The sequence below is a fragment of the Pygocentrus nattereri genome, chromosome 8 (assembly GCF_015220715.1).
Source record: "Pygocentrus nattereri isolate fPygNat1 chromosome 8, fPygNat1.pri, whole genome shotgun sequence".
In the NCBI taxonomy this organism is placed as follows: domain Eukaryota; kingdom Metazoa; phylum Chordata; class Actinopteri; order Characiformes; family Serrasalmidae; genus Pygocentrus; species Pygocentrus nattereri.
This window is the reverse complement of record NC_051218.1, coordinates 10245175-10261075: the sequence shown is the minus strand read 5'-3', so window position 1 is coordinate 10261075 and position 15901 is coordinate 10245175. Positions and strand designations below refer to the sequence as shown.

The 15901-nt window shown below is 40.0% G+C and overlaps 2 protein-coding genes across 2 annotated transcripts in view; one reads left to right on the top strand and one right to left on the bottom strand.

Annotated features, from left to right (window-relative positions):
- immp2l (inner mitochondrial membrane peptidase subunit 2) overlaps nt 1–15901 on the bottom strand; it is a 152946-nt gene that overhangs the window by 13519 nt on the left and 123526 nt on the right. The window lies entirely within an intron of this gene.
- On the top strand, nt 333–14826 carry lrrn3a (leucine rich repeat neuronal 3a). The gene is made up of 2 exons (XM_017690338.2): nt 333–556; nt 11903–14826. Exon 2 carries the CDS (start codon nt 12233–12235, stop codon nt 14327–14329), a length of 2097 nt encoding a protein of 698 aa, XP_017545827.1. The 5' UTR covers nt 333–556; nt 11903–12232; the 3' UTR covers nt 14330–14826.

Below are 15901 nucleotides of genomic sequence, written 5' to 3'. Positions count from 1 at the left end.
AGAGAGAGAGTGGGGAGGGGAGAGAGAAAGAAAAAGCAAGAGAGCAAGAGAGAGGTAAGAGAAAAAGTGTGGGGGGGGAAAGAGTGAGAGAGACAGAGAGAGGAGAGAGAGAGGGAGTGACAGAGAGAAAGAGAGAGAGAAAGAGAAAAAGCAAGAGAAAAAGATAGAGTGGGGAGGGGGGAGAGAGAGTGAGAGAGAGAAAGAGAGAGAGAAAACGAGTGGGGGGGGAGAGAGAGAGAGAGATAGAGTGGGGAGGAGGCAGAGAGAGAGAGAGAGCATGGGGAGGAGAGAGAGAGAGAGAGAGAGAGAGAGAGAGAGAGAGAGAGAGAGAGAGAGAGAGACGGAGAGAGATGGGGGATGAATAGCTGAGCTAACTGCTCTCTCTCTCTCTCATTCTGAGTGAAGTGCTGAGGCCGGTGGATTGTACCTCTGTCTGTTTCTCTCTGCTGATCACAGAAGGCTCTGAGTGTTTCTCTGGTTTGTGACTGCAGTGAAAGGTGGAATACATTTCACTCGTCTCTCTCCGGCGCGCGGAGGACACTTCTCTGTCTCAGCGGTAAGCTCAGCTCCCCTCATATGACTCATGGCTTTCGTATGTGATGAGGGTGTTTGAACAGTGTGGCAATGCAGAGGCGCTTCAGCGAGGATTCTGAATCTGAGCCAGAGGAAAACGGCACAGCGTCTGCTTTTACGATGCGTACGCGGTCTCCTCTCGCCTTCCACGTCTTTAAAAGCTTTTCTTTAGCATTCGATCAGCCTGCAGACATGGTGTGAGGCAATGACATAATGACTAACAGTCAGATACACTCCACAGGTATTATGAAGGAGAGAGATTACAGCAGGGAATAATAGATGGGCTTTTTCTGGGGGAAAAATCTACTGGTTTAAAACTCATTGAGGAAGGAATGCCGAAGGAATACTACTCAAGAGTTTTAGCATAAAAGGTCCACAGTGGCATTCACACACGTACACCATTTCCATATGAATAACATATGACATCAACACAAAAATCCATAAAGCAAAAGACAAAATAAACCAAGTTAATTCAATGCATTAGTTTCCACTGAGGAGTGATGTCAACAGTATGAAATTCAATTAAGCTCATTGTTGCTGTAGATTGTGATGGTAAAGAAAACAACCCAAATGGTAATGAAAAACAATAAAACAACAAGAAGAATCTCAGGCTTAGAAGCGTCTATAATTACAGGCTTATTATTTAGTAATTACATGGACTATGACGCAAACTGACTTATTCTTAAGTTATGGAAGAACCAGATGTTAATATATGTCAATGTTTAGGTTACTGATTTATTCCAAGTCATTTTGGCCCATTCATGATGAAATGCCCACTATGTAAGTCTTGCCTTTTCAAACAGTGTAAAAAAAATGTAAAGACAAAAATGATTTAGTTTTTATCTCACATTGACGATATGCAGCATATCCACAGCACACAAGACACGCTTTCAGAGGTCCTTCAGTGTTAAATGCTAAAGTCCATTTGAACTTGCACTGGCCATCATTGGTCAAACTGGGCATGATGGTGTTTACAGCTCACTCAAATGTTCTCACGCTCTCCATGTGAACCCTTCTAATGAAGACTTTAGCACACGATTGCATAATAAAGCTTTCCTAAATGGCTCTTAGCTTGGACGTGAAGAAAAAGCTCATTTTAAGGACTACAGAATCTTTATCTGTCAAGGCTCTTTGCTGTGAAATCAAATTGACATTTTAAAAATGATCTTAAATTTAGTCAATATATCTAATATATCTCATCACGAGGCTGACGTCAGACTATTATAAGATTAACTTATTTCTGGACATTTTGACTTGTTTTAATTTAAAATATTCCTTTACTAATGCTTTATTTCTCTGCATTATGTTTTGAAACAAGCACAATTATCTGCCAATAGAATAAGACTATTTCTCTAGGAAAATGACTTAAAATCTAGACATCAGTTCAATAATCCTGTAACATCCTTATTACAATGTAATACTTATTATTACATTGTTATAATAAAGTCTATAACGGTATATAATAAAAACAGTAAGTATTAGATATAGTGACTAAATTTAGGTTGTGTTTGCCAGCATATACTTTTTCGACACCTACAGAAATGGTTATCTATAGAATCTCCCACTGAAAGGTTCTTAAAGGTACCAAAAGTGGTTCTCCTATAGCATCGCTCCAAAGAAGGCTTTATTTCAAGAGTGTAAATGCAGCTGTAGCTTCAGCAGTGCAGGCTGCCTCTACAAACTGCACACGGTTCTGCTCCTGCTGCCAATAGCAACCACACTCGATACATCCGACAAATGGAACATGCCTGCTACTTCCTGACCAGCCCGCCGCCCTCTTCTGCTCTCCTCCTCTGCCCTTTTCCTGGATGGCAGAACGAGTGTGGCACGGTAGCGATGAAGCACATTTGCATAAAACTAAACAGTCTGGTGTTTCTCTGAGCTCTGTTTAATGACCATTACTGTGGGGAATAGCTGGAGGCACCGTGTCGCTGTAGTGAGACTCAGTCCTGCGCGTTACAGTCCTCAGCAGGTCTGGAGTGCAGCTGTAAAGCTGTTTTTTTTTTTGATTTCTGGATATGGGTGGCTAAAGCTAGCTAATTTAGCGTAAGGTCTGATTTAAAGGAGTTTGGCATTTAATTGAACATCTTTAAAGATACAATAAGAAGCTGAATTTCATCACAGTCATATTTTTTCAGGTTTCTAATGTGTGTAGATAGATAGATAGATAGATAGATAGATAGATAGATAGATAGATAGATAGATAGATAGATAGATAGAGACACAGACAGACAGACAGACATGTTAATAGTTTTGCAGTTTGCCTGGGTGTATAAACAAGTGGCAGTGCAATATGTATAGATGTATACATTGTTTACACGCTATACAGCAAACCTGCCGAATTCTTTAAAGATATTTTAATGAATGTAAAGTATGTTGTTTTCCCTTCTCTAATAAAGACACCATTTCAGAGACACAGACTGAAGATCTGTATTTCATCAGCGTATTAATAAAAACATTTCCAAAACAGTAACTTTTCAGGAGAAACATGCTCTTAATTGCTTTCAATGCATGTTATTCCAAGAATCATTCCTATTGATCCATTCTTTATGAAATGTTCACACAATGTACACAAAGGACAGCAGTTGCGTTCAAATGACCTAAACAAATGCATATGTGATACAAGAGCGACCGTCTGTATGTCCAAAAAAAAGGAAAAATCACTCAACTTGAGCAAACGTTAATGCAACTTGCTATATTCAACCTGTGGATGTTTTCAGATGTGAAGCAGCTTGATTTTCTCCTCTCTCTCAAAGACGAAAGCTGTATAAGAGGTTTATCTGATGGGGGCACTTTTGGTGTCTACCAGGTCTTGCACGGCTGCTACGAGTCCCATTTTCTCTCTTAATCTTTTTTGTTTTAAACTCCAGTGTTGGAAACTCCTGTTTTTTCACTTATTTTCTTTTGACTTCCTCATCCAAATGGATCATCTTATATCTAATCTCCTCAGAAATGTCTCCTGAAAATCAATAACTTGTACTTAATTGTTGTTCCCACTGGAAACAAATGACATTTTTGCACAGTACTGTACTGTATTCCTTCTCACAAACTGCAAGATTGACTGATTACTTGCCAATTTTATTCATTTATTTTATTTATCTTTGGAGCTACACCGGCTGTCTCAATAGCTGCAGTACCGTTTATCTGATGGAGGCAGTTTTGGAGGTCTTCCAGGTCTTCCAGGGCTGTGAGGAGCCCCTTTTTCTTTTAATCTTTTAATTTTTTTTAACCCCAGGTTTGAACACACCTGTTTATTCACTTATTTTTTATGCAAATAGATTGTCTTCTATCTAATCAGCTCAGAAATACCTCCTGGCCGTCTTGTGGAAACGAAATAAATGAAGGGAGGTCTCTGGCCTGCACACTACCCATATGTAAACAACAAACAGTGTTTAAAAAACCTAAAAACAGAACAAAATGGAGTTATGAGGTGACGATAGATATACAGGCAAGCTAGGGGCCAAAGGATGACAGAGGCATCTTAAATAGAAGCTCAGCTTACATAAACATCTCTGGAAACAACGCTGATCACGTGTGTCCATACAAACGTGGCACATTTACTGATTAAAACCTGTAAAACATGAGGGCATGAGAGGGAGAGAGAGGGAGAGAGAGAGAAAGGCGAACGAGAACACTCTCCTCGTCATATTCACATACAGTGAGGAGTGAAGTGCTTTGGTAGCAGGTGATAAAAGGCTGGAGACAAGAGACGACAGAAACACTACAGAATGGACTGCAGATGATCTACAAGCCTGAAACAGAGGTGAATAATAGCAGGCAGAAATAGTTGAAATATCCAGAGGGATTCTGTCAGCAGTAGTGAAGTGTAATTAATTGCGGCTGTGCTGTTCATTCGCTAGCAGAGCAGAGCAGGTGAGAGCGGAGGGACTGTATTTATATCTGCTTTACTGCTACCTGCGTCCACACTGGCTCCACTCATTCCAAGCTACGTCTAAACGCAGAGTAACCGACAAACCCCTCTTAGAACCCAAAACACAAACACTAAAAGGAGTGTCAAAATGTACTGGTGCAACGTGGAGCATCAATCTGAGGGTAATGATTTCACAGCACTGGTTTTGGAACGCTAGAAACAATTCTAATTAATATTATATTCAAGTAACTTAGCATATTATTTGGCCAACATAAAATTCTTGGGCTATTTTTAATGATTATATAAGGCATAAAAAAAAGAATGTATCAACAATAATAAAACAGTTTGGTGTATGTTTTCGTTTGTGCAAATAGTTTCAGTCACGTTTCATTTTCAATTAATTCTGAATCATAGCAAAATAACTCATTTACACTAGAGTGGTGGAGGGGTGCACTTTGAAATGTCACTGAGTCATTTCTTAAAGACTGGCACTTGACATGAATGTGAGATCAGAGATTTACACCCTTAAGCACGACACTTAGCTACAGGACTGGGCGATGCAATTCTGATACAATTGAACATCATATTTTCCACATATATAAGGTCATAACATTAACATGATATTTCAGACAGCATGGATAAAGTGGACTAATTAGCATTAATAAAGTCCAGAGGTCATCATTAATAAAGTTAATGAATCCATGCTACCCCAATGCTCGTCCTTTATGCTGAACCTGACATACAGTTGTATGTAAAAGTTGCACTTGGTGAAATGACGTTTTCCTGATTTTTTAAGTGAGACTAAGTAAACACATCCTGTACAGATACAGAAAAAAAGCACAAATATGGCAATTTTAGTGCACAATTTCTATTTATTTTCTACGTTGGAAAAAAACACAAAATACAAAATGTGCTATAACTTTTGCAAAGGCCACATTGCTCGTTTTATTTTTCTTAAGTCAGCAAGAAAACAGTAATTGTGTACTAAGATGTGCAGGAGTGAGTATCCTCTGTACAGGATGTAGCAACTTACTTTCACTTAGAAAATCAGTAAAACGTGATTTGACTGGGGTGCACAAACTTTTGCACAGCTTGTTTTGAATGGACTGATTTGTTCTGGTATCTTCTCGTGCAATTACACCAAATTACACCTCATGTTTTATCTTAAAAACGTATTATTTGGTATGAATGTACAATTTATTTTAAACTGTTCTTTCAAAACAATCTGAAGCTCCCAGTAAATTGACCATTTTGATATACAGTTTACTGCCAGGTTGAATGCCATAAGTAAATTTGCAAAATAAAATTAAAAACAAACTAAAGCTTAAATCAACAGCACTGGGCAATACATCTTGGACTGTCTATTATATTGCTAAATATATCACCTAATATAAAAAGGAATATAACGGTTACTGATACAGAGGATACATCACTCTGCTCTACTTTGCCAACAGTACAGAAATAGGATTTGTTCATGGGGCTGAAATAGACACCGCAGCCAGGTTACAGTGATATCCAACATTGCTGAAGTGCTTCAGAAAGGCTCTGTGACCTAATAAGCAAAGACTGCTAATGGAGGAAGAATGAATAGCTATGTCTATAATTACTGATGTAATACTATAGTGTCAGTGCTGAAGAATGGCCTGACTCCAAGAAGACGCTAATAGGAGCTGATGATGTACAAAAAGAGTTTATTAGCAAGAAATGAAAGCATATCGGACTATGTCTGCAACACTTTGGCAAACAAGATACATGAATGGCATTTAGATGGAACGGCATTTAGATGCTTTAGATGGAAAGTATAACCCTGTAAGCTTAAATCAGGTACTCATTAGGGTGCTCAAGTTGTTTGTAGGCTTTGTTTACACTTTCTTGTGATTACACTATCTTGTGATTTTGTGACTTTCCAGAACGAAGAACTGTGAAAGAGGTAGGGCTGGACGATGTATCTCGATATACAGTGGTACTGAATTACTACGATGCTGCTTTTCAGTTTACAAAAAAATGTTAGAGATTTATTTGACATCGGCATTATGTTCATTAGAGAATGTGTACAAAATAGCAGTATGCCTGATGACAAGCTGTTTATTTTTAGCTTTCTGAATCTATTTCATACATTGTACAGATGGTATCCAAGACCTGACTGTTGACTAATGTGTTTAATTTACTGGGTCTTTCAGCTTCAGACTGATTTGAAAAAATTAGGGATTGAATTTTGTTAAATTCTTCTAATAAGCGACCATTTGTCACTAATTTAATTAAACTGTGAGCCTAAAGTCAAGGACACATCCCATCAACATATCAGTTACAAGAAGGGCAGTTCTGGGTCTGAAAGCTGACTGGCTGAGCTGCGTTCTAAGCCAATGAAAAATGCTTCATATATCCACACATCAACTACATTCCTTATTAATGCACTGAGATATTACAAAGTGATCCTTGTACGAACTGTGAAACAATACTGATAGGTGGAAACAGGCATCAATGTAATAAACATTAAACAATCCCTATATAACAACCCAGTTTCGTTTAAACTGAAGATGACGCCTAGCAAGTAGAATTACAAAAGACTAAAACATATAATGACGCACTACTGAACGTTCAGTATTCCAAAAATCCTAAAGTCCCATTTACGCTCATTACTGATCATAGTAAGTTAAAATGAATATAAATCCCTTGACTGGAGCAGCTTCGGCCCAGTATTCCTCAGTAGCTCTCAAAAGCCATCATGGCTCACCACGTCCTTCTCTGGAACGTTGTACAGCCATGTGCGATTTCCTCACACCAACTCTCGGAGAACATGGAAACAGTTGTCCGTCTTATGTCTTTGCTTTTGATGTGGAACTTTAGTAGTTGTGCTATTGATCTCTCTACAAGTGGTCACTACTGACCACTTTAGCAGTGCGCTTAATTTTTTTAGTAGGCCTGTTTGGCAGAAAATGGAAAAATCCCTGTCCTCATGCACATGATTCAAGAATGTTCCTCAACGGGAATAATAAATACACCTAATCAAATAGGAATTGGTTGTTTATTGGAAATTAAATACAATTCATTTTTAAACCAACAGAACTGGTGAAATAATTGTTTATTTGTGGGTTCATGGTTAATTAGTTACTAATTTACATTCCTATCTTAAATCCATAAGTAAAGAAAGTTTTCTTTCAGGAAAAATATCTCTAGTCTAATTAATGTTTAATATTAGAAACGGCACAATGTCACTGTCCGGTAATGATACCGATATGATATTTCTTCCTTAAAAACTACTAGGCTTTATTAAGCTTATGCTATCATGCTCAAGCACTTTACTAACCCAACATGACATTTCAGACGGGATCTGTTAAAGTAATGGATCTGATTTAGTCTTTTTCCCCTTTTATATCCCATCCAGCATTTTCTGTTGATATCTTATACATAGTATCAGATCACTGCCACCTCTATTTACAATGCTGTAATGTTCCCTTGTAATTCTACATAAAGAAAAGAGAACAAAGGATTGAGCTACACACTTAAAAAAGATGGTTTATCAAGAGTTCTTTACTAAAGATAAAGGTTTCATATAGAAACTCAACTGAACACTCAAAGGGCCCTTTGCAGGATTATAGGGTTCTTTGCATAGCGAAAGCCTTTTTTACTTTGATGGAAAATGTGCTGTAGATGGTTTTATACAGAACCTTTTTGAAAAGGGTTCTATACAGCAGGGTTCTTCTACATAAAAACAAGCTTGACAAGCTTAACAACAGAAGAACCCTTTTTGGTGCTATATAGCAACCCTTTTCAAAAGGGTTCACAACCTATTCTCCATCAATCTGAAGAACACTTTTGCTATGGGTTCTTTGAATGTTCATTATTCTATTTAGAACCATTTTATTTACTGAAGAACCCTTTTTTTCAGATATGAGGTTAGTAAGACTTTTTTTTTTAAGCATGGCACAAACTCAGATTCAGTACCCTCATTAATACTAACTTAATATCACCTGATAGTGTGATACTGCATGTTCAGAAATCAGAGACATTTTATTTGACCTATCCCAGCGAGGGTTTCACAGGGGTCCTGTAGTTTTTGTTTGCTTCAATAACAGCCCAAAGCTACCACTGCAATCCATTTACTATTCACTTCACTGGTGCAACTGGTAGCATGCATTTCCCTCCTGTTTATGATCCCCAAGCCTTCTGACAAGAAACCCAATTACCTGCCGTAATTTACTCGCGTCAAGAAAAACAGAAAACAGGAGTGGGAGCTTCAGCTTGGGCAAAATGTCATCTTAACATGAAAGAGTGTCACCTCCAATCCTCTACTCTCACGTGCCCACACACACACACACACACACACACACAGTCGCCTCCTACTGCTTACCCAGACATGCGGTAGGCTTCTCACTCCAACCTTGTGAATAAAACATAGCAAAGTGGGGCTGCTTTATGTGCTGTCTGTTGAATTAGGGACTCGGAGGAAAGTGAAGACCCTGGAATTTGAGAAGTGCTTTTCTCTGACAGAAGAAACTATAAATTTTTAACTATGAATCTGGTATAGTGCTGTATATCATGGTATATAAATCTTTAAGATATACAGTAATCGCATTGCGTGACAGTGTGGATGTAAAGGCACATGTAAAAATGCTGACATCACTGCATTAGACGATAATGTGCAGATTATCTGTTTTGGTTGGTAGATAAATGTGTATGATGTGCATGATGGCATAAAGATGACAAAAGAAACAGACGTTGCCTTTTATCCAAAGATCCTAATGCAATGCAACCCAAAAAGTCCTATCATTCTACAACATTTACTGCATGTTCACAGAGAACTGCCCCCCTACTCAGATCCCCATTTCAGCTAACGGCGTGAGCACAGCTGAGCAGAACGGTAAAGGAAAGCTCTCAGAACCCAAGCATTTGCAAGCAGGAACTAATTCAATCAGTGTGTGAACCTCAGAGGTTCAAGGGCTTTAAACAGGAGAGAAAAACAGAAATATATGCAGAGTAGGTGTTGCACTTTGTCACCCTGACGTTCTCTTCAAAGTGCACTAATTTGTAAGCGTACCAAAGAGATCGCACCTCTACAGTGTATATACTTACCAGCAGGGTATTTTTTGCCCATTATATATGGGAACATGTGCAAAAAACAACACACAATCTCATTACTAGTCCAAAGATCTGGGACATTTGACTGTTTGCCTACATGTGCTGTTAACCACGTTTCAGCAATAATAACAATGACTCTAATTTACAAAGGCAGACCTGCCACATTGTGAGAGCTCCTGGTCCATAAGCTGGGCATGGATTAAAGCAGGTCTCTCCTTTAAACAGATGGCTGTACAGGGGGAAAAAAAGGAAAGAAAGACCTTGTTCCCACCTGCCCATGTTGACTCGTTGCCACAGTCAGATTAATGTATGCATATTGTCATACGGGGGGGGCTCTTTGCAAAGCTGCTCCTGTAGCAATACAGACAGCTTCATCTAACATTGCCCCGGAGTGCTACGGCTTCTGCTCTCAAGGTTACAAATTAATCAAAACATCAATACATGGCGCCAAAGCAGGCGAAGGTACATTGTACTCACACCTGGAGGAGCTCTCATTCACTTCCTTCTGCATAATGCAACCGGACCAAACACCAGAGACTTCTCTAAGAAATCCGCTCCTGTTTTGAAATAGGGTAAGGCTACTTCCTGCAGGTGAATGCAGCATGTCTTTGTGATCATCAGCTATTTAAAAAGGTGTTCAGTTTATCTCTGTTCAGCTTCAGCAGCATACCTCGATACACTAGATGTCATGTCTGACAAGTCAGCATGATAATAAATGGGACAAAGTCTGAATTTAAACCCTGATTATTTACCACCACAAGCAGTACTAACTTGCCATGCCCTGTGGCAGGTGTCACAGCCTAGACAACCACGGTGGTTATTACTGAGACCGATGATGTGAAATAATTGCCTCTCAGATCATTCAGCTGCCTTTGATGACTATATGTACCAAGATAAGCAATTCTGCTATTCACTAGACCAGAACTGCTTGCAATTATTAACTGAACTAGGATGGCATTTGACTCAGAATTCAGGGTGTCACATACTGATGTGCAACACAAACAGTTAAGTCAGGCAGAATGAATCGTACACATATTGGTAAATAATCTACATTTTACTGGAATGGCATGAATAGAATTCTTTATAAAGGGGCTTTGTTGGTGAGTAAGAGAGCCAGCCAGCTATGCAGTATTATGTCTCAAAGACATCGCTATAGTGAGCTTGACACTAAATAAACTTAAACACAGCAATTTTCTGAGCACAGTGTCTATTTATTGGATGAAGTTAACATATTTAGGGAAAAAAAGCCTTGTCCACATTTTCTCCATGTTAAATTCAACAAATAAGCAGTAATTGTTTATTTGTTCATTCAAATGTGCAAAAGGGTTCCATTACTTATTTAACTGTGCAAAGGCTTCTCTGTCTAGGATGTTTTATTTAACTTACTTTTTATTTTTTAACTTATTTTTACTTAGAAATTCAACAAAATGAGATTTGACCAGGGTTCCAAAACTTTGGCATATATAGTAGCCTGTGCTAGGAGCAGGGCAAAGCTGTGGCAAAGTTGGTTTACAATCATGACATTACCCGTGTTGGCATGCAGCAGTGTAAATGTTGCCCTGGTGACAGCAGCGGTCAGATATTAGCGAAAGGAGAGCTTTGGTCATTTTCATTTGGTAATAAAAGGCACAAAGAGGCAAAATTTAAGAGCCTTTTCATCCTGTATTGTAACAGCACAAGTCGGATTACATTTTGTTTCACTGGAAATGGTGCAAACATGACTTATTCTGTTATTGTGATAAATACCACATGTGCTTTTCTGAGCATATCACTGATGTCATCAGCACATAAAGGACGCTCATCAAATGCATTTCACTACGAAGACGCCATAACTAGTGCCATTAAATCTGAAAGTGTGGTGTACCATGCATTAAATGTTGAGCATATTTTGTATGTATGATGTATAAGTATGATGTTATATTTTTGTGATATCTCCCTCCTCTACACTGGAGGACTTATTTTGTCCTTTGTACAGCCAGAAATCTGGTAGGGCCTAGCTTTCAAGTGAGGAGGCCAAGCACCGCTTAGCTACAGCCCTATAGAATAACATTCACGTAAATCAAAGAGCTATATATACTGAGTATAGGAATATTATTCTTTCCCCCATATGTAATTCCCATTTTAGCTGAGCCTCAGACAGCAATAATTATCTTGGCTATTTGAATATAATGCAAGAAAGGTCAGTGGCTAGATGATATATGAGAGTACACAAGGTCAAAGCAGTCATAATTCATATTTTGACTGAAAGGGGAAAAAAAGCAATAAAAATCTCACTAAGCCTCAATATGTTTCAATATTCTTAAATGCCAATACCGCTCAGTCTCCCCCATAATGTGACATTGTATTCATTACATTTCTCCTGTCTCCCATTTTCTGCAGATGGAAATTGATGTGTGTGACTGATTGAGGATAATAACGATGGCAGACACAGTGATACATCCCCTGCAGAAACCTGAGCTCCCCGTAACTCCCCAAAGGATACACTGACCTTCACATATGCAGCCAGCTTGACAACCTCACACCAGGTAAACTGAAAGGTTGCTCCTCGCTGCCAAGGACAACACAGAAAGAAACCAGTACATTGGGGACCTGGCAGAAGCAGATAAACAAATCTGTTGATGTACTAACAAATGTTACCATACTTGTGAAGTTAACGCTAACTCCACACTCCGTAAGGACTAATTACTCGCTGAGGAGAAGGAGGCCAAGATGAAACAGCCGCTCTTTGTGGTTTGTCTGTTAGCAGGACTTGCATTGAATGGCTCTGTTCATTCGACTGAGCGGACTGTGGCATGCCCCAAGCTGTGCAAGTGTGGAATCCGACCCTGGTTCTCTCCGTCATCCCTTTACATGGAGGCTCCAACCGTGGACTGTAATGATCTGGGACTTCTTTCTCTTCCAGAAACATTACCTTCTGACACCCAGGTGCTTCTGTTACAGAGCAACAGTATTTCCAAGATTGACAACCCTCTGAATTACTTAGTTAACATAACTGAAGTTGACCTTTCTCAAAACAACATAACCACTCTTAGTGATATCTATGTAGGTCACCTTCCTCAGCTTGTGTCCTTGCATTTGGAGGAAAACTGGATAAGCAACCTACATGATAACTGTTTTGCACACCTGCCAAATGTTCAGGAGCTCTATGTCAATCATAACCAACTCTCCTTGATTAGTCCTGGGGCTTTTCAAGGTCTCAGCAACCTCCTGAGGCTCCATCTTAATTCCAACCAACTGAAGGTCATCAGGCAAGAGTGGTTCCATGCACTTAGCCAACTAGAGATTCTGATGATAGGGGAAAATCCAATTGCTCAAATACAAGATATGAATTTCCAGCCTCTTATCAATCTCCGCAGTCTTGTATTAGCCCGAATGAACCTTACTGAAATTCCGGACAATGCTCTGGTTGGTCTAAATAAACTGGAGAGCATCTCATTCTATGACAACAAGTTTGCAAAAGTGCCCCAAGTTGCCCTTAGAAAGGTCCAAAGCCTCAAGTTTTTAGATCTCAATAAGAATCCCATTGAAACAATCCGTCGAGGTGATTTTGTGGACATGATCCACATGAAAGAGTTAGGCATCAACAGCATGCCAGAGTTGGTTTCAATAGATGGCTTTGCGGTCACCAACCTGCCCGAGCTAACAAAGATTGAAGCGACTAACAATCCCAGACTGTCCTACATCCATCCCAATGCTTTCTATAAACTGCCGAGGCTTGAGACACTGATGCTGAACAGTAATGCCCTCAGTGCACTTCATCATGTTACAGTGGAGTCATTGCCCAGCCTCCGGGAAGTAAGCTTGCACTCAAATCCAATCTACTGTGACTGTGTTGTCCGCTGGATCAATATGAACAAGACCAAGATCCGCTTCATGGAGCCCGAGGCCCTGTTATGCACGGGGCCTCCGGAATTTGAAGGTCGCCATGTCAGACACGTGCACTTCCGTGAAATGATGGACACCTGCCTCCCAGTTATCTCTCCAGAAAGCCTTCCAGAACATATCAGTGTGACCAATGGACGCTCAGTGTCCTTCCACTGCAGGGCGTTTGCAGAACCTGAACCGCAGATCTACTGGATGACCCCTTCAGGAGAAAAGATCTTACCAAGAATGGCATCAAGCAAGTATTTCATGCATCCTGAGGGAACGTTTGACATATACGACATTTCGGAGAATGAGGCAGGCCAGTACACCTGCGTGGCACACAATCTGATAGGGGCAGACATGAGATCTGTTTCAATGGTCGTGAATGGGTACTACCCAGAACCTTCAAATACTTCTTTAAATGTACAAATCGATGTGATACGACCACATTCTCTAAAGATTTCTTGGGTACCCCCTAAAAGCAGCTTTGTGTCAAATATCATGTGGTCCACCACCTCTGTCTCAAACCACCATTCCTTACGATTCACAGCACGTGTGCCATCAGATGTAAAAGTGTTCAATCTCACACACTTGCACCCGCTGACACAGTATGAGGTATGTGTGGAAATTACAGACTTGCAAAAAGGCCATTTGAAGAACTGTATAAATGTCAGTACAACAGAGCAAGCTGTTTCAGTGGGTGAATCGGACAAGAGTGGAGTGGTAATGGTCAATGCCATTGGTCTGCTTTTGATTGTATCTGCTGTAACCTGTTCACTTATCTACATGTCTGTGAAGAGTGATCATATGTACAGAAAGTTAAGTGATCAACCACCAATAGAAACACCACATGGTCCTAACTCTTGCCCCTCTCCCAGTCTCACACAGCTGTGCAGGTCTGAAGTGAATGCCACAGCAATAGACTTAAACACCAGCAACTAAGGGACACTTCTAGGTAAATAAAATGGGATACAATGGGCACAAAACTGTATGCCTGACTATCCCACTGTTTTGCCTTTGAGTGAAACTGCTGCATTCCTACAGAATACTGAATCTGGGAGGCATTCAGGGGTTGTAATCCTGGGACATTTTGTGACATTGACATTGTCTCCACTCAATGCCTCCTTTAGTGTAAATGTCACACAAAGGCATCAATACAGTCCAGATTGGGCTGCCTGAAGAGAGCTGTTCCTTCAAGCAGGATCAAGGCACGGAATATCAAAGGTTACGGTTCGGATGCCTGACCGATCACATTTAATGCAAAGCCATAGTGGCTTTTGTTTCTATTGTGGGCTTGTAGCAATACTCTCTGTTCGGTTTCAGTGGGAAAGTAAACTAAGTAATCTTTATGATGGACTATGTTTATAGAATAGATCCCAACACTATACAGAACATGATGTATGACACTTTGTGACAAAATACATTTATAATGAAAACTACAACTTTGTGTTCTTATTATGAGCCTCACACAAGCATGAACATGTTAACGCAGGTGAGATATTTGAATGGAAAAATCAGAGGCTTTCTGAGTCATTCAGGCCTCTTTCTTTACAGTGGTGGTGATAATGACCCGTGGTCCAAAACTACCAGCAGACCTATCTATGTAATGATGGTTCTTAATAAGCTCTGATGATAAAATAAGCTTTCTTTTAGGTACTCTTTTGCCTTACAATGCCATACATGCACGTCTCTGCCAGAAAGATATTTAAAAAACAAAACAAAAGCCCTGAACATTAGGTCAAAATCTCATCATCATTATCATCATCACTACTTTTATTTATATAGCGCCTTTCCCATGCCCTAGAATGCTTTGTAATCTGAAAGTATCAACATAGTATACATAACACAGAACACATACACACACACACACACACTCTCCAAGGTTCCCAAAGTTAGTGGGGGAGATTTTACTGAGGTAGCCCGGAAAGAGTCTTTAACCGTGAGGAAAGTGCACCACACACTTAGGGAAATGTCCTTCGTCATGAAGGGGCATCATTTTCTTGCAACCAAACACCACCAGTCCAGACAGCCTCATAGCTGCAGTGCAGCGACACCCAAGTGGCCGGCCCAGGCAGCAACATTGCTCCAATGTAGCAATGCTTAAGCCAGCCTGAGAGGCCTCGTATATGTGGCATAGTGTTGCTCATGCAGCCAAAAACCACCGGTCCAGGTAGCCTCATTGCAGCAGTGCAGCTTCAACCAAGCAGCCAGCCCAAGCTGTGATATCACGTCGATCAGGTCCCTAGTCCAGAAAGCCTTGCAGCCATGATACAGCGTCTCTCAAGCGTCCCTCAGTCCAGGCTGCATCATAGCTATGTAAAGCTTCAGCTATATTGCACCAATGTTCTTACAGCGGAGCATACACACACGTGCGTAAAACTGCCATTATTAATGTCTGAGGTATCAGGCAGCATATTCATAATCATTTCTTGTTAGAACTTTCTGTGGGAAGCTTTTAGAGCCATTAAATTCTTCAGACATCTGGTTCCTGCACCACCACTGTGATTTCTTTTC

Excerpts from the sequence above, each read along its gene's own strand:
- lrrn3a (XM_017690338.2), top strand. The coding sequence starts at position 12,233 with ATGAAACAGCCGCTCTTTGTGGTTTGTCTGTTAGCAGGACTTGCATTG.